Source organism: Tiliqua scincoides, chromosome 6 (genome assembly GCF_035046505.1).
Source record: "Tiliqua scincoides isolate rTilSci1 chromosome 6, rTilSci1.hap2, whole genome shotgun sequence".
Lineage (NCBI taxonomy): Eukaryota > Metazoa > Chordata > Lepidosauria > Squamata > Scincidae > Tiliqua > Tiliqua scincoides.
In genome coordinates, this window is record NC_089826.1 from 40983757 (window position 1) to 41005389 (window position 21633).

Here is a 21633-nt window from a genome sequence, read left to right on the forward strand (position 1 = left end):
AGAAGTGCCTCCTTTTTATTTTAAAACAGATGTGCTGGGCCAGATAGAACCAGAATGAGGGGAGAGAGACGTTTGTTTGTGCACAAATAGCCACTACTCAGAAACATTTTCTGGAAGAAAAACAAGCAATTTTCAGAAAAAAAGCACATGGGGAAAAATGAACCTTGCACTGCATGCTCTGGTTCTAGCTGTGATGGCCATCACCCCACATGGCTATTTCAAAGGCAAGAGGATGCCTTTTTTACTGGAAAAATGCCTCCAGAGCACATATTTATGTGCTTGTGTAGTTTGGCCCTGAGTTACACCAAAGTAAAGTTCTGCCTAATGCTCAGAATTTCATGGATTCTTCTTCCTCCTCCTGGGATTACTAGAACTGAAAGTTGCTACAAGCTTCAAGAAACTCAGCTTCCTCACCAAACATTTCAGTTGATGTTAACAAACATTAACAAACAAACAAATAATTGAAATTTTAGAGAACACAGGTGAGTGCATTCTGGATGAATAATACCTCATGCTTGAGATTCCACCTATTTGGTGTATTCAGTCTTCTGCCCTTGCCACGCACACACCCAAGAAAACATTATTACAATGCTTTCTTAGGAACAGAGATGGAATGGAATGATATGGAATAGTACACTAATGGAAAATTATCCAAGGAAGAAACTTCTAAAAAATTTATTCTTCCTGTTTGCTAAGAAAATCAGGAAACAATTTATTTTAAGCTGAGGTAAAATCACATCCATGACTATGCTTGCCAAACCAAAATAACTCATTAGACAGCATAACAGATTTTAAGACTTTATTTTAAAATTACACAAAAATCTCCAGTACAAAATTGTTGTTTATTTACCTGATAGACCGATACATCATGAAATCAATTGTTGTACATCTAGGAAATTTACCAATAGAGCTTTCTTCCACAGGCGTATAAACCTTAATTTGTCGCATGTGAGTATCTCTTCCATTTTGGTGATTGGCTAAAACGGCAATCTGAATCATAAATGTTCGAATAGGTTTCTTGTGAGTATCGGTTAAGGGGACATGAATCCAACCACTTGGTTCCACTAGTTCAAGTTGCTGGAGAAACAAACAAACAAGTTTAGAATCAGATTAAAATAATCACAAGCAAACAACTGATACCTAGTACAGTGGGAAGCAGGCTGTAAGAGATTTAATTAATATGATAATTCAGACAATGCAAACAATTCATGGCCAGCATATTTTAATGAGTATTTGGGAATTATGACAATTTAAGTACGTTAGAAGAGGATTGCCAGAGTGATGTGTGGAATAGGAAGCAGAAGTTGGAATTAAAATGCAGGGACCTGGTCTCAGATAGACAAAGCAGTAATTTATTTTAGAATTTCAATCAGTTACTTAAATGTGAGTAAACAAACATTTCCCCATTAATTATTTTAATTAGACAAATCTGATACTTTTTTTTAAACTCTCAGTTCAGGTGTAATGTACAGCCAGGGTTGAACTCTAATTTAGAATGATGTCTCTTAGCTTTACATACACATGCAAGGGGAGGAAGGAGTTGATCTGCTGCAATGTTCAAGCTAGGTGATCCTGACTTATTCTAACCAGAGTTTGTAAATAAACTAGTATTTGAAGCAGGGATTGCATCCTAGCTTCAAATTCAGGTTTATCTGTAATCTCTGGTTAGGAAAAGCATGACTTAACTGGTTCAGACTACTCCTGGCACGTTCTAAGTCAGGACTGGAAGCAAAATCCTTCCTCCTTTTGCACACAAAGTGGGGGGTAGGGGGCACGCACATTCTTGCTAGAGGATGTCTCATAAAGCCAGGATCCAGATCCAGGATCCAGTCAGGATCTGCACAATATCTGACCAGCCCACTGGTTTAAAGCCTGCCTCTCTATCTAACAGAATAAGGGCACAATCCTCACCAGATCTACTCAGAAGTAAGTCCTATTTTGTTCAGTGGGGCTTACTCTTAGGAAAGTGTGGTTAGGATTGAAGCCTTAATCAGGGGAAAAAAATATGTGACTTTTGAAGTTAAGCTTTATAAATACTGTATGCCACAACATATTTAATGTCACACGTATTTATTGTGTGAATTTTGGAAGTTGTGGGCCCAGTCCTATCCAACTTTCCATCTCTGGTGTAACCACAATGTTCCCATACCTTGAGAAGGCCCCAGTGACTGTCCCTCCAGCACAGGATGCAGCACACACCCCACTGGCACAACTGCACTAGCACTGGAAAATTGGATCGGATTGGGCCTTTAGTCTCCTGTCAGCTACATTTTTCATGTCAGAAAGAGCCACATTCTGTTCAGTTACTGCCTGGTCTTGCTCCTAGTTAGGTTCAGCACCTGTAAATTCTCAAGAAACTAATTCTGTTTAATGTCTTTCTGTGTGTATAGAACCAAACAGAAATTCTTAATTTAATAATAACTCTGCTAAGCAAACATAAATTCTGTAGTGCCAAAGGATCATAGGATGCCTGACCAGTGGTTTTGGAATACTATTTCCTTATTTATTTGAAAAATTTTATATCCCATCTCTTTCTTGAAGGACCTGAGACAACAATGGCATAATTAAAAAATACAAAAATCAATGATAAAAATCAATAAAATATGAAAAAGATTTAAACATTAATATAATAACAGCATCAGTGAAGACTTGATGAAACAAATGGGTCTTTATTCCTAAAGGAGAAAAGGGAGATAGCACAGTGAACCTCTCAAGGGATAGAATTCCACAGACAGGGGACCAGCACCAAGAAGGCACTCATGACACAATCCCTCTGACTGCACCTCCAATGGTCAGGGGATACACAAGAGAGCCTCCCCAGCAGACCTCAGCAATAGATAGATTAATTTGGGGACATGGTTTTCCAGGTAATCTGGTCCCAAGTCATTTAGGACTTAAAAGTCATCTCCAGCACTTTAAATTACATCACAAAGCAGTCTGGCAGCCAGAACATCAAAGACACAACATGATTGTAGTATCTCACCCTGTGAATATTCTTACAGCTGCATTCTTCACAAGCTATAGCTTGCAGATTGTCTTCAGGGTTAGCCCCATGTAAAGTGTATTGCAGTAATCCAAACAAGAAGTGACTGTGGCATGGTCAACCAAAACAGGGTCTGATGGGCAGCCCAATCCTAACTTGTGCTGGTACAGCTGGGCCAAGCACTGAACGCCATATCCAGCACAGATTAGGAGCAGGCTGGAGGTCTCCTCAGGGTAAGGGGATATTTTCCTCCTTACCCCGTGTAACAATCCAGCCTGCTTAATGGGGCTACTCAGATCTGCACCAGCTAAATCACTGGGGCAAACACAATGAGCTCTGTGTAAAGCTGTAGGGTCAGGAAAGGGGCTTAGGATGTGGCAGAGGCCTCCTTCACTGATCCCATCCCCCCCAGGCCTTCCCACCACCATTCTGCCCCTGCCCTATTATCCTGTTCTGTAATGCCTCCATTCCACCCTCCCCCACTCTGCGCTGCTCAGAGTACTCACTTCTGCCAGTGGTGATTGCTTTAGATACAGTTCAGGGGGACAGTTTAGGCCTTCCTGCTGGCACTGCTTGCTCTAGAGTAGTCTCAAACATGCTTTATGGTGTTAGCCAAATTTCTCATGGCCCCTTTGGTCACTGGTTGCTGAAGTCAGCCCTGATGGCCACCTTTAAATGACCATGGATAACAGAAAGGCACAGTCCAGACACCGGGGTGAAGTTGAACAAGAACAAAGATTTTTCTAGAGAAAGAGATAAAAGGTGTGGCAGGAATGTATGTCAACTAGGTGAGGCGGAGGAGCACAGCTTAACTCTTTATTGACCAATCACCTCCCAATTACACTACCAATTACATAGGTATTTTTTTAAACTCCATATGCTTTCAAGAGAAAGATAGAGATACTTTTTAAAAAGAACATTGTACTCCCTTTCTTTAACCATTTTTCTTACAACCGCATGTTGGAGACACTCTAGGCTCGCAGAGCAACCACTGCACCAGTGGAAGAAGAGATCAGGACTGCACTGTGTCAGGAAGAGGTGCTCAATATAATTAGCGACAAACAGGTACATTTAAACTGATATACCAGCAACCAGTATATATGTATATTTGCAAAGTAAATATCTGAATGAGAAAGAAACTTGATTCAAATCAAAGGCTTAAACCAGGGGTGCTCACACTTTTTTGGCTTGAGAGCTACTTTGAAACCCAGCAAGGCCCGGAGATCTACCAGGGGGGAAGGAAGCGCCTGACAGACACCCCCTTTAATGTATAGAGCCCCTGCTGGAGTCTAGTCAGTTTCGTCAGTTTTGTTGCTGCATGCCTGAAGAGCAGCTAAAGTGTCAGTTTCTGTGTCAGTTTCAGTGTCAGCTAAATATGTCAGTTTCGTCTAGTCACTAGACAAAACTGACATATTAACAGTTTGGAGAGACAGGGCTCTGCAATCTACTCATTTTGCCTCGCGATCTACCGGTAGATCGCGATCCACCTATTGAGCACCCCTGGCTTAAACAGATCCTTTTTCTTTTTGATTTAAATTACACTGCCTTGGTTTAAATCAAGGTGCCTAAATTTCAATATATATCACTACTATAACTGTGTTAAAAGGTTTACTGTACACTAATAAGCTACTGTGAAATAAATGACATCATTTGTTGTACAATGTATCTATATGATAAGGTACTAGAGCTGTTAAGTTGTCCCAATGGCCTTTACTGTCAACTGTAGAAAATGTGAGCAATAAACATCAATTCATGTGTTCCATTTTACAAATAACTGCACCTGGTTTAATTTTGTAAGAATTGCTGATTCACCAAAAGGGACACAACATCATAACAGAAAATTATGGTATCTTATTCACATTTTTTATCAAATAACCATTAACCAAGTCACTTTATATTAGTCTTTCAAATTAACTCCACACACAAATAATAGAGTCTGCCAGATTACCTTACTACAGTGGTTCTCAAACTCTCTGGGAGAGTTAGAGAGCCACTAAGTCTTTGCGGGGGAGGGAGGGAGGCAGCAACGCGATCCCCAGGATCGCAACGCTCAGGGGGGCTGCAGGGACTGGGATGCACTCACCAGTCCCTGCAGCAGCCTTCCTGGGGTGTGGGGAGCCCTGCACGAGCACCTGCAGGGCTCCCCAGCCACTTTGAAGTTAGAGTAATCGTGCTCCACTTCCGGTTTTGTGGAAGTGATCGTGTGCACAGAATGACTCTGACAGTAAGTGGGACTGCTTACACAGTACTTTGTGGCACCTACAATAGTTACAGCGCCACCCCCCCCTGCTATGCTACTGCAGTAGCCTACCATGCTCTCAGTTCTCTCCCCCAAATTCAGCTTATAGAGCCATTTTCCTCTTTGCAGTCACTGCTGTTGACCCTCCTTTGATTCTCAATTATTACCGTACCTCCATTCTGCATCCACCTCTTTTCAGTATTGCAAGCTTTTTAATGCTGAATAACCTGAATTTTAACCACACTAGTACCTCAAATTATTTCCAAAAAGTTTAAAAATATTTTTAAAAAAAAAAAAATATAGTAAATAGGAGTAACTCCTGAATGCTGGTCAAAAGAGCTCTTTCCAAGGGAAATACATGTTTACTTTTTTATTGATGCTCCTCATTTTGCATATGCTTCTCCCCCCACCCTGTTTTGCTACACTTCTCTAGTGTTAAACATGCAGCTGTACATAACAGTATAAAGAAATAATACCTTATCCTGAATTTCACAACCCCCTGCACTAGGACTCCCATGGACCACAACCTAACTACAAGGACCAGGCTTCAGTAGGCTGCTATGTAATTCCAAAACTGGAACTGTCAACACATGAAGTAGCAGAGTTTGGGTGCCTGCCATCTCTTCACTTAGGAAGGAAGAGAACAAGTTAATAGCAATCATGCACCAGTTCCAGCTAGAAAGTGAAGCATATCCAAGAGAAACTTCAGAAATTCCAAGTGAGTCAAAAGGAGGGACACCACAAGAGAAGCTTTACAAGAAACACAGGAGCAGGTTCAGTCAAAGAACTCACTGTGAAGAGGCAGGCTCATTTGCCCTAGTGAAGCCAACGACCACCTAGGAAGGTGACTGTGTGGCCACCATCAGTCACCTCCTGTAAATGGCCAAGACATGGCTTACTTCAATCCATTAGGTCAGAAGAGCTTTCTATTCACTCAAGAGCTAAAACAGGCGTTCCTGAAGAGACTACAGGAGGACAGCCCAGTTCCAAATAAATGTCAGATATGAAGGATATATTTCAACAAGTATTTCTGAAGAGGGAAACATACAGATGAGGAAAGACCACCAGGAGAAAAATGACAAGAGCATGAGAGAAAATCTATGGACATATTCTAACCAAAGCTGACAGTGTGCCGGCCTCTTGCTTCTTACACATCCTCTCTCCAACCTGAGTATTGGATAAAAACTGGTGAATGCTGTCAAGTGTAAAAAACCTGTTTGAGTGTCTATTTTGCTACAAATTCACACAACTGGAAGCAACTGTACACTGCCAATGTAAGAAAATGTCATGTATGATACAGCTCTAAAGTATATTAAAGCCAATAAATGTTAAATGTGTTAAAGAAAACACATCTAAGGGTGCAATCCAAACCTGCTCTGGAAGAGGCAAGCCAGGAGGCTTGCGCTGTATCCAGCGCAGGATTGTGGCCAGCAGAGGCTTAGCCAGAGGCAAGGGAAAACTTTTCCCCTTACCCCTGGGTAAAGGCTGCTGGCCACAATGGGTCTCCTCGGACTTGCGCCACCTCCTGAGGTGGCAGAAGTCCGAGAAGAGCGGAGCGGCTTGAAGCCACTCCGTTCTCCCCAGGGTCAGGGGTTGGGATCTGGCATAACCTGGAGCCACCCATCAACCTCCCTCCCCCCACCCAGGAACGCCTCCCTCCCTCCTCCTCCCCACCTCCCCCACTCCTACCTGTCATCCTTGCGTCGGCTCATCCAAGCCGATGCAAGGAGCCGGGATTAAGCCAGCACGGAGGCCTCCATTGGCCTCTGCAGGCCGGCGCTTCTCAGAGGGCTGGCCTGGCTTCCTCCCATAGAGGCGCAAACATGCTCTGCGACCGAACGCAGGGTTTGGATTGCGCCCTAAATGTGATGGAATAATTTCTGGTCATGGTGCCCGGCTGCAGCAGTGCCATCACACGCATCTCCCAGGCACGGCCATCTTGAACAGCAAGAGATCTCGCATGATTCAAGATGGCGGTGACTGGGAGAGCCAGTAATAAAAGGCTGCTGGGGACATCCCGTGGTGCCCCTGTGAGTTTGCCATGGCACAGTTTGGAACCACTAAGCTATGACTGTCCATGGCACATCTTCCTCTCCTCTGGATCCCAGCTGAAACAGCTTCTAAATGTTTGCTGTCCAAAATACTGTATACTGTTAAGAAAAAGGCAAGAAACAAGTGCAAGATGCTGCCCGCTCCTTGTTTCTGCCTGCTTCCCTTATCTAGTGACCCTTGCAGACATCAAAGGAAAAAAAAATCTGACCTGTTTTTAAAAGGTATTGAATCAATAGCACACCTTCATTCATTCATATCACTGCTAGCTTTGGGGAGTAAATCAATGGCTACAGTTCCAAGTAAAGTAAGGAAACAGTAGCCTAGCTATAGCCATCCCATGGATCAGCAGGTTACTTGCTGCTGGAGCTGTGAATGGAGGTACGTCAAATGGACCGTAAAAGAGCAGGGTGGAACATACGGCCTGGAATCCTCTAGTGAGTATTTTCTATCATCAAGTGTTGAATATGCTAAAGGGAATTAACCCATTTATGCCTGGCCCACAGGTATGCACATTTGGTCCCTGTTGCGTATATGCAACGCTGGGCACAAATGGCTTAAATACCTTTGAGGACCTCTAAAGTTTTAGAGTCCAGAACAGCTCCAACTGAAAGCTGACCTTAATAGATTTATAGACAAGGAAAAAGACATCACTTGGAGATTATCCACAGTACAAAAATACCAAACAAATCTCAGACATCCCCATATGGGCACCATTAAAAAGGAAAAAGTTCAACCAAATGCATCCTAACATGCACAGCCCCAACTTTTGGTCCATTGTTTAGTAGGAGTAATATTGCAATAAACTTTTTTGAACTATACAAAACAGCAATAAACAAAAAAATAAAACACGCACACACCAGCTAATTCATAGCAAACTTTGCACACAGGGTAGTTTTCCAGCTCTAAAAGTTTAATTTTTCCAGAATTCTTGGAAGATTCCTATAAAAATAATTGTCCTGACAACAGACAAGCAGCATAATGTAGACGTCTCTTTGATGTTTGATAACCTATTCCACAACGTCATTTAACAGGGGTGGCCACACTGCAGCTTGCGAGCCTCACGTGGCTCTTCTACATATAATGTGCGGCTCTCAGAAAAATGTTGGCTGAGCTCCTTTTTGCACCATAATATAAAAGGTAAATAAGACATTTTCAAGCTCTAAAATTACCAGGTCAACACACATTTTGCTATCTTAAAAGTTATACCCAGGAATAGGTCTACTTAGGGCGTAGATTCTAAAAATGGCATCAGTTTTGCCCTATCACATCTAGTTTCGGAGATACATCATCACCTTGTTAATGAATGGTTCAAACAACTTCCTCGTTAGGAAGCCCATGCCATGGCTTCTTCAGGAGGAGGTTGCTTGAACCATTCACTAATGAGGCTATGCTGTATCTCCGAAACTAGACGTAATAGGGTAAAACTAATGCCATTTTGGAATCAGCACCCTAAATTCATATAAAACTACCGTAGATACTCACCTATATGGTGATAAATTTGTGCCCCAAACTCATGGGAGAATCGCCCCCCTCGTCTTATCTCCGCAGTCTCCCAGTGGATGGAGCGGGTGAGGGGGCCATTTGCATGGGGGGGGGCTTAGTAGGAGAATGGGCAGCTGTGCCTCCCCCCAGTCTGCACCCTGCCTGTCGCACTTGGAACCTGGGAGGATGCAGGGCATGGGGGTCAGCCTGCCTGCTGGCGCTCCCCCACACCCTCTCAGAGCCCTCCACGCACACACCCTGCCACAGTCCTGCTGCCCGCAGGGACAGGGAGCAGAGCAGGGGCGTCCTGGTTGCCGCCACCATCGCCAGACCAACGGAGGGCAGGGAATGCGCGGGGATCGTCCTGTGCTGCTCCCTGCGAGGTGCTCCCTGGCGCCTCCCTCCCTGCTGGCCGCGGCCACAGGGCAGCACAGGTCATTCCCCGAGTGCTCCCTGCTCTCCATTGGTCTGGTGAGCAGCGGCAGTAGCCAGGACGCGCCCACTCCACTCCCTGCCCCCGCAGGCAGCGGGACTGTGGCAGGGAGTGCAGACTGAGAGCTGTGAGAGGTGAGGGAGCATCGCTAGTAAGCTGCCCTCGCATGCCCTGCCCCCTCCGGAGCTCCTCCGAGGCTCTAGGCGCAACCGGCCGGATGCAGGCTTGGGGAGGCACAGCTGCCCATCCTCCTACTAAGTCCCCCCCAGGTGCAAATGGCCCCCTCCGTCTGCCTGGGTGACTGCCTCGCATGCCCTGGCTCCTCTGGCTCCAGGAACGATGAGGGGAGTGGCTGGGTGCAGGCTGGCAGGAGGTGTAGCTGCCAGGAACTCCACGAGGCCGGGAGGTGCTGCTGCCCCTCCTCCACAGAGGGTCTACTTCCAAGTAAATCAGGTGCAACTATGTGCAGCTGCACTTGCTCAGTCACTCCTTGTTGCTTGTCTCTCTACTGTGACCTGAATCACACATTCCCAGTTGTGTGTTCTGTGTTGTATATTCTAGACAGAGCCTTTGGCTTAAGGCACCAGGCACTTTAAAGGAGGGTTTCATTATTGGTTCTACTGGTATGTTGTTTCCAGTGTACTTAGAGCCCAATCCTAGGCTTGTCTACTCAGAAGTAAGTCCCATTAAAGTCAATGAGGCTTACTCCCAGGAAAGTGCGGATGGGATTGTGGCCTTACTCTGATAGTGTTTACAAACGGTTGTTGAGAGTACAATTTTAAAAATTAATGAATAAAAATGTATCTTATGATCTATGAGATAGATCATAGTTTTTAATAAATTAGAGACTGTTTTTAATACTGTTTTTGCTATACTATGTATACATATATACATAGTATAGCAAAAACAGTATTAAAAATAGTGTATGTATGTATGTATACATACTATGTATGTATACTGTGTTTTTAATACTAGTTAGTTGGCAACCTTCAGTCTCGAAAAACTATGGTATCGCGCTCTGAAAGGTGGTTCTGGAGCAGCGTCTAGTGTGGCTGAAAAGGCCGATTCGGGAGTGACAATCCCTTCCACACTGGGAGCAAGTGCAGTCTGTCCCTGGCCTGTCTCCCTGGCTATGGGCCTTCCTTCTTTGCCTCTTAGCCTCAGACTGTTGGCCAAGTGTCTCTTCAAACTGGGAAAGGCCATGCTGCACAGCCTGCCTCCAAGCGGGCCGCTCAGAGGCCAGGGTTTCCCACTTGTTGAGGTCCACTCCTAAGGCCTTCAGATCCCTCTTGCAGATGTCCTTGTATCGCAGCTGTGGTCTACCTGTAGGGCGCTTTCCTTGCACAAGTTCTCCATAGAGGAGATCCTTTGGGATTCGGCCATCATCCATTCTCACAACATGACCGAGCCAACGCAGGCGTCTCTGTTTCAGTAGTGCATACATGCTAGGGATTCCAGCACGTTCCAGGACTGTGTTGTTTTAATACTATGTTTTTAATAAATCAGTGACTGTACAGTTCTTAGGTAACAATTACTGGTAGGTTATTTTTCAGGATCTGGCTCGGGTAAAATCAGACAAAATTAGTCAGACTCAGACGCCCCCCTAAGTTTAACCTCCGACTTATCCGAGTCATATAAAATCCCATGATTTTTAATCAAAGCCTACCCTTGACTTATCTGTGGGATCGACTTGTGGGTGAGTGTCTGCGGTGCCATAAATTTTGAAAAAAAATTTTCTCTCAAATTTGCAGGCCTGTGTTATTTACCTGGTATAAACTGAGAGTCCACTGGATTAAAACATAAGTTCAGGGTGAATAAATATATAATAATTTAAATGCTTCTTAAATATTGCAGCTCTCAAAAATCTAAAATTTATTGGCTACCCCTTTCATATGTCTCGGTTGCTTTTTGTAGTCTCTCACTCAAAGAGGATCATGGTCTGAAAGCCTCCGCAATCCATATATCCCTTAACTACACAATGACATATGCTTTCTATAAACTATAATTTCATCTGCTATCAAGTTCTGAAAAACTACATTTTAATATATGGCTGGCTTGCCCATGAGGTCACCTGAGGTAGTTGCCTAAGGTGGTTGAATGGGAGGAGAGGAATACCCACACACCTTGATTGGGAAGAGAGGGACACCCACACACCTGTCTTCACTTATCTCCACCCACCTCTGGTGCTTCATGGATTCAAAAATGAAGTAGGTAAGAGAGCAAAAGAGGAAGGTATAGAGAAGATCTCCAATACTCTGGCCCACACCACTCTCTTCTCTTTCCATTTCCTTTGCTTTGTTCACTTCTTTCATTTTGAATCCACGGAGTATAGGAGGTGTACACAGTAGCAGAAGTTGCTGGGTAGAGGAAATAAGCTGGTTATTTGCCTGCTACTGCAGATGCCAGGAAGTCTTGGTCAGCTCTAATTCAACAAAACATTTAAATTAAAAAAAATTCACTTAAGTACTTGCAATTTATTCCTCTTAATTAAGAAAGTTGTGGTGGAGTTATAAATCAGTAATTGTGAAAGTCTAATATCCATGACTTATTTGTTCAACAGACAGTAAGCTTATTGTTCCCATATGTGAAGACCAAAGTTCTCCTTTGCCCACAATGTTGGAAAGAATGCCCCCAGGTTCTGAGGGACTCTCAAACACATTCTTATTAAATGTGTTTAATGTGGAAAACAAAGCAGAATCAATGGTGTTACAGTCATATAAGGATAGATGATGAATTGCCCAGAGAGTCCTGAATGCACTAACCAAGGCTGGAACTGAATGATAGGAGACCACGTAGTCATCTCAAGCTCTTTTCATCTTACGTACCTAGGCTCTGCTTACGATACTCTGGAAGGCTCACTGGTTTCACCCATATCACTATTCTTTTTTTAAAAAGCAGCATGGCAAGGAGCATCTTGTCTCCAGTTTGTCATATGCATACGTCAAATTTGAACACTTGGAAACAAATTTGTTTCCAAGTCTTGTGTTCTACCCAGGAGATTGGGTGGTCTTTTAACCATACTAATCACATTTCACTAGTTCAGCACTCAGCAAGGCAGTTTTTTAACTTCCAGCCAAACACAAGTGTTAGTGTTAAAGCTGTCTTATCAGCTGTCAGTGTTACAGCTGATAAGCCCATCCTCTCTGGTTTGAAACGCACACCTGCCTAAATGGAGTAACTGTTTTCCTAGGGCACCCAGTCTGTGACTGAATCAAACTCAAGTACTTGTGATTGAGACATAAACTACTTTATGAGACAATTGAGACATAACTACTCAAAAATACTAAATAATGCAGGGTTCAGTTCAGATATCACACCAAGAAGCTATGGAATACCCAGCAGCAATATCAAGTCTACCCCGGAATGTTAAACATGACAGCACAGCACTGAACAGAATGACTCAGAAGGGAATCAATACATACACAGTAGATGGAAACAGAAAACAATAGGCTAAACATCAGACAATACCTCAGGCAGTGATGGAGTTTCTTTGCAGATGACGCATCTTTGTATATGACTCTCAGATTGGACTGGTTTAAAAATGACAACACGTCCAGTCTAGAGGATTTATGTCTTTCAGCCAAAGGCTGTAGCCCAACTCTTCCTTACTTACATAATAATTCTCTAAACATGCCTTTCTGATGGCTTGCAGCTTCCCCAGAACATTAATATGTCCCAACTAGTGATTGGGAACCACTAGCAGCTGGCACCATTGGAGTCTCACAACCATGTTGAGGTGCTGAGGTTCTTTTAAAATAAAACAGAAAGTGACTAGGATAGACCAGAGGTTGAGGTCAGAGGTCCTTTTCCTTTAAAAGCCCTGCAAGAAGAATTGTATCAGCTCAAACATGGGTTGAGAAAAACTGTACCTGCCATCATTCTCTATTCTGCACATCTTGTTGGCATCCTTCAGTCTCGGAAGACTATGGTGTCAAGCTCTGAATGGTGGTTCTGGAACACAGTGTCCTCTCCAGTGCGCGAAGCCTGGGTAAAGTAGGTATGGAGGATAGGCTGTTACCCATGCAGCAAATCCCTCCTCTCCACGTCGCTGAAATGGTCCAATGGAAAGGCAGAGGCCAATACAGTTGGTTCCAGCGGTGTCGCAGGAGTTGCCAGAACGTGACTGTGTTCAGCCATGAACTGCCTCAGGGACTCCAGCTCCGGATTTTGCCTCGAGGTTGACTCCTGAAGCCTCTTCCATAACTGGATGTAGCCACAAGGCAGTGGAGGTTTGGGATCAGAGTTTTCCTTCTCTCAGATGAGCTGCCTTCCCAGGCTAACGAGTCCCATCTACCCGGTGGCTGTTTAGTCGCCTCTTACGACAAGTACAGCCAAACTGAGGGCCTATTCTTATCCCCAGCCCCCAGGGGAACTGCACAACTACTGCACAACTACTAAAGATAAAGGAACCCTTCCCTCCTTGGATTCTCCTCAACCAAAAGAGAGGATGAAGAAGGTTCAAAAAATTAACAGTGGATTCTCACTTTGCAGATTGGAGTTAAGCATTCCCAGAGGAGAGGTCTATCAAGAGCTATTTAATCACGACAGCTACAAAAACTCCCTGTTCAGAAAGTGATATCAGAAAGATATTGTTTTTGTCCTGCTTGCCGACTTTCTAAAGGCAACTGGTTGGCTCACTGTGTGAAGGAGGATGCTGAACTAGATGAGCCTTGCAGCGGTCCAATGGTAAATTCTGAAGTGCAGGAGCTCATCCTCATGCCCCATAGCCATGCCCCACAACACAACACAAAGTTATCTTCAAATTTCTTCATCAGAGCATTCGCTATACTTTATTTAAAGATGCAGCTCATTTCACCCCAAATCCTTGGAGCAGGTTGCAGTAGTTCAAAACAAAGGTGGAAAAACTGAAACCTGAATTTAAACAAAAAAAAACTCAGATAAATATAAAAGGGATATGAGCAGTTACCCTGCAAACTGGGCAAAGGGGCACTTTTTCAACTGGTGCTCCTCTTAGCACGAGGAGAATAACTGTCCTGCTTCACCCCAGCACAGTATTTTTCCTAGTGGCTGTCAGCTAGTGTTGTTTTGCATTTGTTTAGCTTGTGAGTGCTTTTCGGAAAGGGTGTTTTTTGTTGAAAAGCGGTATATAAATCGAATAACAATCATCGATGCAACCCTATCCACACTTTCCTGGGAGTAAGCACCACTGCCTATAATGGAACTTACTTCTGAGCAGGCATGTATAGCTGGGCTATACATAGCAATACTGGGCTCTCAGAGCAATATTTATGCAATTTTACTCTAAGTTCCATTCTTTTAGTGAGACTTACATACTGCCTTGGGAAAGTGGATGACCTAGATATTAACATATGTTCCGAAATAAATTATTCAGTTTGTCTCCTGCTGAGCCTGATGCATCTTCTCTGCCAAAGTCCTCTGAAAGTTTCAAAGCTTAAGCAGCACCTTAGAACTTCTGCAGATGACATCACTGCTCCTGCTGTAGAAGTCCTGGAACTCTGGTCGCCACACCTCGCACCCATCAACTACTGTCATTGTGGCTCTTCTCTCATGGGTCTTGGGTCTAAAAAGTTTGAAAAGTACCGCCCCAAAACACATGTTCACACAGTCCAACTTACCTCTCTCTACTGACAGGTATCATACCAGGATAGACACAGTCTATTGGTTTGCCACTGGTTGCACATTAACATAAACTAGAACTGCGGTTAGATCAGTGCTAGCTGCTTGGCACACAAACACAGATGCATCTATCTCTACAACTGGGATGCCTTTGTGATAACACTTCAGAAACTTAAGGTGTTCTGCTGTGCTCTGGTGAGAACATAACCAGCGAAGGCATATGTCCAAATGCTCAGGGGAAAAAAAAACAATTAGTTATTTCCTCCCAGTATGTGCTATTTTTCCACGCAGAGTATTGCACGACTGGTGGAAAATAATTTCATTTCACTTCCAATCTCTGCTAATTCCATTTGTCTTGTTTGTATCATATACAATGGAAAGAGACTATGAGAGCACAAAAAGAAAGTTCAAAACTTACTTTCAAAAATTGTTTGTTATGGCTAGACAGAGTTCCTGAATAAGAATAAAATAAGTTAAAAAAATTATAAATTAAGCAACAGTACTCAAGTATTTTTGCATGTGTACAACTGAATAGAAGCATATTAAGGCTGCTGCAGATGAGGTATCTTTATAGTCCTATTTTATATCATTTGTAGTGTTTGTGAAATATGTGCTTGCATCTCCAAATTCACGAAGTCACAAATAAGACAGAATATGGTGCCAGGATATTAACTGAAGAAGCCACTGCTCTTTACATCTTATCACCACCTCTCATTTGCCCTGGGCCCCTGGTGCATGGTGGGGCAAGCTGTCCCCTGGGAGTGATGCCATTGAATGTGGGGTCCCTGGACCCATAGCATTTGCTACTTTCGCTACTTTGTTAATCTGCCCCTAAAAGGGGAAGAGACATATTAAGCGAGCTACGTATCACAATACTTAGCAAAGGTGCTGCGAGTATCAACCAGCTGTCGAATCTGAATACCTGTCTTCCACCCGGTTCACTGGTATAAGTAAAGGGGAAGAGGATGCAAACCCTTGGGGTGACATTCGTGCCCTACCTGACCCTTGAGACCACAGGGTTAGCCAGGTGGTGATGGAATGCTCCATGTTAGTTTCCAACTGGAGATCTTTCCTCATCTTCTAAAAAAGTGAATAGCAAAAATGTGTTCAGTTGGAAGATGTTCCATTCACTAATGCAGACAAAGGAAATGAGCTGCAATCAGAAAAACATGTGTATGTTTAATGAAATCTGCCACTGAAATTCAGTTTTGAGGTAGTAAAAGACCCAGGTGTCAAAGATTTTATTTCAATATTTAAGTCATGTTATGATATTCCAGTTTTGTGGTAAAAATTACACATGCAATGCAAGGGGCCTCCATTTGAGAACCACCATGTCAACCAGCGCCCTAAACAGTAGCATCGCGCAACCTCCTTTCCTCTCTTGTGTTTTGCCTCCCTTTCTGCCCATGGGCTACCAAGCTGATGAACCCAGTACAGGCTGGTCAGCCAACCTCCTTGGGCTGCTTCTCTCTCCCCTGCAAAGAGAGGCAGTTCAGCTTCCTTGTCCAGCTCCCTTTGAGGTTACTGCCTCCCTGGCATGTTAAGGACTAGCTACATAGCCCTCACTCTGTCTTTGAGACTCCTCTTTGTCCAAGGACAGTTGTGTTGTCAGCCCTTGTCATTGCAACCTCTGCAATGCATGCTCCCAAGTTTTGCAGAAAAGAAATGGAATCCTTGACCTGCTGCATAACCTCATCAGAGACCCACCAAATCCCCACTATCTTTCCCTGTCTGTGTCTTGTGCAAAGTCAAATTGACTGCATTCTTAGTGATTGTCTTTATCTCTTCTCTGTTTTGAGTGTTGTGCATGTGTGTGAAAGAGCTTCTCTCCTTTTAACCTTTTTGTTGGAGACCAGAGATCAGCCCTAAGCCTCCTTCTGCACATTACCTTCACTGACCCCTCATGTTGTCCAAAATAAGGTTTTTCAGGTAAAGATTCCAGACAGATCTCTTCTAGGCCTGTGGCATCAGTCAAGAGAATTTCTTCAGTGGGAGAGACCAGCTCCTCCACTACAAGTGCGTCAAGTGCTTTCATGGCTTGTCCTTAAGCTCACCCTTTGCCCGTAGCCTTTAGTTTAGGCTACATCTCCAATATTCCTGCCAGTGCCACTCCTGCTAGATCTGTACCCCCACTCCTTTTCTTCCTCCTAACCCCCCAACTGGCTTCCCTGTACCCAAAAAATCTTCCCTTTCTCCTCCTGGGTTCCTCTGGGAAGTCCAGCAAGCCTACCTATATTCCTTCTCCCTTCCTCCATGCTCTCCCCCTCTTAGCTATGTACTTTCTCCTTCTAAGGGATTCCTCTCTCCTCCTAACTGCTTTCTTCAGGGCTCCATTGCATGCACAAATAGTAAAAATTCTCCCTGAATAGTTTAAGAGTTAATGTGCTAGCATGTTGAGTCCTAGTTCAAACCCCTTGTCTTTGGTTCTTAAGCATTTTCAGTAAGCTTTGGTTTTCTGCCTCAGGCATCCTTTCACCACCAAATCGTATAGATATGCAAACTGCATTTCCCCTGTGTACACATATTATTAATGTTTTAAAAAGTTATTTTAAAAAGTTTTATAAAGATATTGCCAGTATCATGGGGAAGGTGGGCTATTTTTGCACCAACGCATTCAAAGTAGTTTCCAGTTTCATCTTCAATCTGGCTGAGTTTTGAAAAGATATGTCCCAAGTTGACGGAAAATTGGCATTTTATAAAGGAAATGGCCAAATACATATTTACCGCACCTACTGAAATCTAAAAAGTCAGAAACAACTCTGAGATGTTTCAGAGTTAGCATGACAGCTTGGATGCCACAGTTTCTCATGAGAATATTTCATCAGTTGTTCTACTTCAGTTTAATCTTTGGTCATGTTCTTTTTGAGATTACATTGCCATTCCCCATCAGCTATCTTGAGAATGACCAAACAAGCTGGAATGCTAGAACCAAGGTACACACAACAAAATCCTATGCATGTCTACTCAGAAGTAAGTCCATAGCGTTCAGTGAGGCTTACTCCCAGGAAAGTGTGTATAGGATTGCATCCTTGCAGCCCAATCCTGAGCTGCCTGGCGTGCAGGGCTGCAGCGGCACTGAAAATGGCTGCTGCCACAACCTGCATGCTCCAGGCAGCCACCACAGCATCCTCGGGTTCTGTCTCTCGTCCCCTTCCCTCAGGTAAAGTGAGTAGCTCTGCAATGGGGCTACTTGGTTCTACTCTGACCCAAAGTCAGTCAACGCAGTGTGCCAGCCCAACACGGAGGCGCTGGATTTGGTGGAGCTAAGCTCCACTGGTTCCACTTCCCTCTCACCCCGCTCCCTCCCCCCGGAACACCTCCCCCCTGTCTTCTCCCCACCCTGGAACACCTCCTCTTTGCTGCTTGGTGGTCTGTGCAACTGTCTAGAGCAGGGGTCTCCACAATCTGCAGGCTCCTTGGCTACAACCTTGGCCAGAGGGCTGCATCAAATATCTGGCGTGGTGTGGAGGGCCGGAAAAAAAATTTAAATATAAAATCTAAATAAATAAATTAGAGATGGAACTTACATAAATGAATAAATGAATGAATGGGCTCATTCATTTAACCTCTCTGGCCCTCAGAACACCCTCCAGACACAATCAGAGTACAGTTCTTGTCATGTTCAGTTGATTGGGTCAGAGGCTTTCAGGGGACAAGAGGTTGGCCACGGGCCAGAAAGAGGCTTGCTGCGGGCCACATCTGGCCCCCAGGCCAGGGTTTGGAGACCCCTGGTCTAGAGGTAGAACTCTGGTGCTTGCCTAGTGCTAGCTGAGTGCCAGGCTAGCACCAGCAGAGTTCCGGTGCTAGGGCCCGCAAACATGCCTTATGGCACATTTGCGACAGTGCGTGCTGGTGGTGAGCCGGCATGCAAAGCTTAGGATTGGGCCCTTAGTCGCATTTCAAACAGGATGATAAAATCCACTTTGCACTGCTTTCTTGTTCTGTATTCCAATCTACCTATGACACTATTCTAATCTATTAAAGGTTAACCCAAGAGGCAAGTTGCTGCAAACTGCACTTCATGTCTGCACTTAGTCATTCAGCTATCAACATCTCTAAGAGACCCTGAAAAGTACACGAGTAATAAACCCACACATTAAAAGCAAGGGAAGCAAAAAAACAAGCATCAATGAGACATTTTAAAAAATGAACTTTGGTGTATAATCCCTTGGAAAAGATGAGCACATTCCATCGGACCAAATGTGGAACATGGCTGATCTCAACATTGTCTGAGAGACCACACGAATGCCAGAACCAAGTATCAGTTACAGTGCAGTGTGCAATCATTTTGTTTTTAAAGCATCTTCTAGCCAAGGTATACTTTCTCTAACCGAAATCCACGTTTAACATCCTCAGCTCTTATAAGTCAGTATTCAAATCTATCACTTCCTTTGCTGCCACACACATATATTTGCACACACACCTTTCATTTTTCTTCTTTCAAGATTTTTTTAAAAAAATCAGGATAGGAGAATATCTGGCTTTTCTTTCCCCTGATGCAACAGTTACTCTATCCAAAGCCCTCACCTCTCATGGTTTGCCTTTCCCACTGTTTTTATTTGATGCAGTAATGATCATCTGCTAAATACATCTTCTGAGCCTACCAAAGCAAACTCAACAATATTCACTACAACCTTTAAAGCATAAGCGCAAAAAAAAAAAAAATCTCTCAGTACACTCTCCAATATTCCAAGGAGAACTTTAAAGAAAAACATTGTGTGTGAACAGCAGACATTGATGTTCACACAAGCACGCTGCATACAACTCAGCAGGCGGTACTTCTGTTTTTATTGGATTAAGCCCTGGCACAATGGAGTTTCAATGCCATAACTGCTTATTTCACTGTGTGCCAGGCTTGAAAACAACAGGTAAAAAGAAAAATAAAGCCCGACACACAAAGAAAGGGAGCTACACCCAATCCTTTTTTTTTTTTAGAGTCACAAAATAGAATGTTCTTAATTCTTTGTTTCAAACTATATAATTTATAACCATGACACGAATAGGGAAAAAACACAAAGGAGAAAATACAGAAACATAATGTTCCCAAGGTTCAGTTTACAAGGACCTCACACAAAGTTTTTTTTCCCCTTTTTCTGCTTGCAACTCTTGCTAGAAACAGTATTATTTGCTAAAAATGCAAAAGCTGCCAAAAGCTATGGTCCATCTAAGGCAAACATGCTTAAGATGGAAACAGAGAGCCAATGCTGAAGAAAGGCAGGACAGAGAATGCAAAATTTCCCTCTCTGCTTGGAGAAAGGGGTTGCCCGACAGTGCCACGTTCGGCCGTTCAGCTTTGCAACTGTAAGCAGATTTGTGTTCACAGATTTAAGAATTTGGTTGATATCAAATACAGAAGACCATTTTTAAAAGTAATCAAATTGCTCAGTTTCTAATTAAACCGTTTCCCCCCCACCTCCCTGTCAAGTTATTGGGAATTCAACACTAGTCTTGGTTCACATGCTAGAACAATGGGAAAATTTTCCGAATGGTTGAACGCTAACCCTGACAAGTGTGGAGAGCCAACTACAATACATTATATGGTAGCATTAACCTGCCACCCACGATGCTGAGAGAACAGCTTTCAAACACATGCACTGAGCTGTAAAACCACAAAATCCCTTATTACACATTGTCTCTCATACTTTAGGTGAAACATACCATCATTTCCCCTTCATTACAAATCTAAGGGACTTTTTACGTGTGTGTGTGTGTGTGTGTGTGTGTGTGTGTGCGCGCGAGAGAGAGAGAGAGAGAGAGTCCACCATCTGTAAGCTTATTTTCCATTCAACTGAACTATTATTTTAGATATCAGGTACAATTTTGATCACTGCTTTTTAAAACAAGACCAAAAAAATTGCTTCCCTGTGGCATCAAATGGATCCAAACATGTCATCCTGGAGTGTCTCAAATCTTCTTTTTACTTTTACAATTCTATTTATTTTAAAATAATTATGCCTCACTGTTCCCAACCAAAGCTATTTCTTTCCATGTGACATTTCACATGATTTAAACAGACAAAATGATACGCTAGAGAGTGCCTGTCTGTATCCTTCTTTCTTGGAGAAAGAAGTGCTTCTTTTTCATATTTACAGTGATATCTTCATCATCACCAAATTTTTAAAAAACAACCACAATGATCAAGATTTTAAACACAGAAGTAGTCAATTTACTGCAATTACTTTCCACAAGGACATGATACTGATAGGTTCACAAGAACATCTCTTGAGTATTCAGATGTACTACTCTGGAGATTGGCTCACTAATGTAAAAATCAGAAAACATACTCCACCCTCATTACAACAGCGTGTGGTCGCCAGCCAAACATTCCTGTCTTTTCATCAGAAAAATAGTACATCACAATGAAGGCAAGCAAGGAGACAAATAAAAGAAGGCAACGTGAATTATTAGCTAACTCAACAACTGTTTGGAAAATACACTCTAAGTGGAAAAAGTATGCTTTTTAGTAGATTTTTGAATTCACACATGCTTATCAAAACAGCAAAACTCATTCAAACACTTGGTATGTGCACATGCAGTAAACCCTCTGCTGACTGAATCATAGCATTCCAAGGTACTTAGAGGATACTCCAATTTCTTATGAAACTTTTTCACTTACAGTTTTATTGGCAGGAAAAATTGTGTTTGCAAGTATTTCTGCTATACAGTGACAAGGTCAATTAGTCTAGCGACCTATTGGTCACTCTGTCCAATAGCTCAGAAGATTGTTTACTGAGTGCATTCAGAATCCACAACAAAATGTAAGATAGGAGACCACTGCCTGTCCACAAGAGAAGTTACTCATAATTCTAAATCAAACACCAGGTATAGGTCACACTTTGAATCTGT

General features: G+C 43.2%; 1 protein-coding gene across 2 annotated transcripts in view; it reads right to left on the minus strand.

The window, feature by feature from the left end:
• Window positions 1-784: 784 nt before the first annotated feature.
• Window positions 785-21633, minus strand: part of ANAPC10 (anaphase promoting complex subunit 10) — a 46959-nt gene continuing 26110 nt past the window's right edge. The window contains exons 5-6 of one of the 2 annotated variants that reach the window (XM_066632651.1): window positions 15786-15867; window positions 985-1077 (exon numbers count right to left, since the gene is read on the minus strand). In XM_066632651.1, coding sequence (XP_066488748.1) covers window positions 1070-1077; window positions 15786-15867 — 90 coding nt within the window. In that variant the 3' untranslated portion in view covers window positions 985-1069. Of the gene's footprint in view, window positions 1078-15785; window positions 15868-21633 lie in introns of both variants that reach the window. The other variant, XM_066632650.1, reaches the window with a different exon arrangement.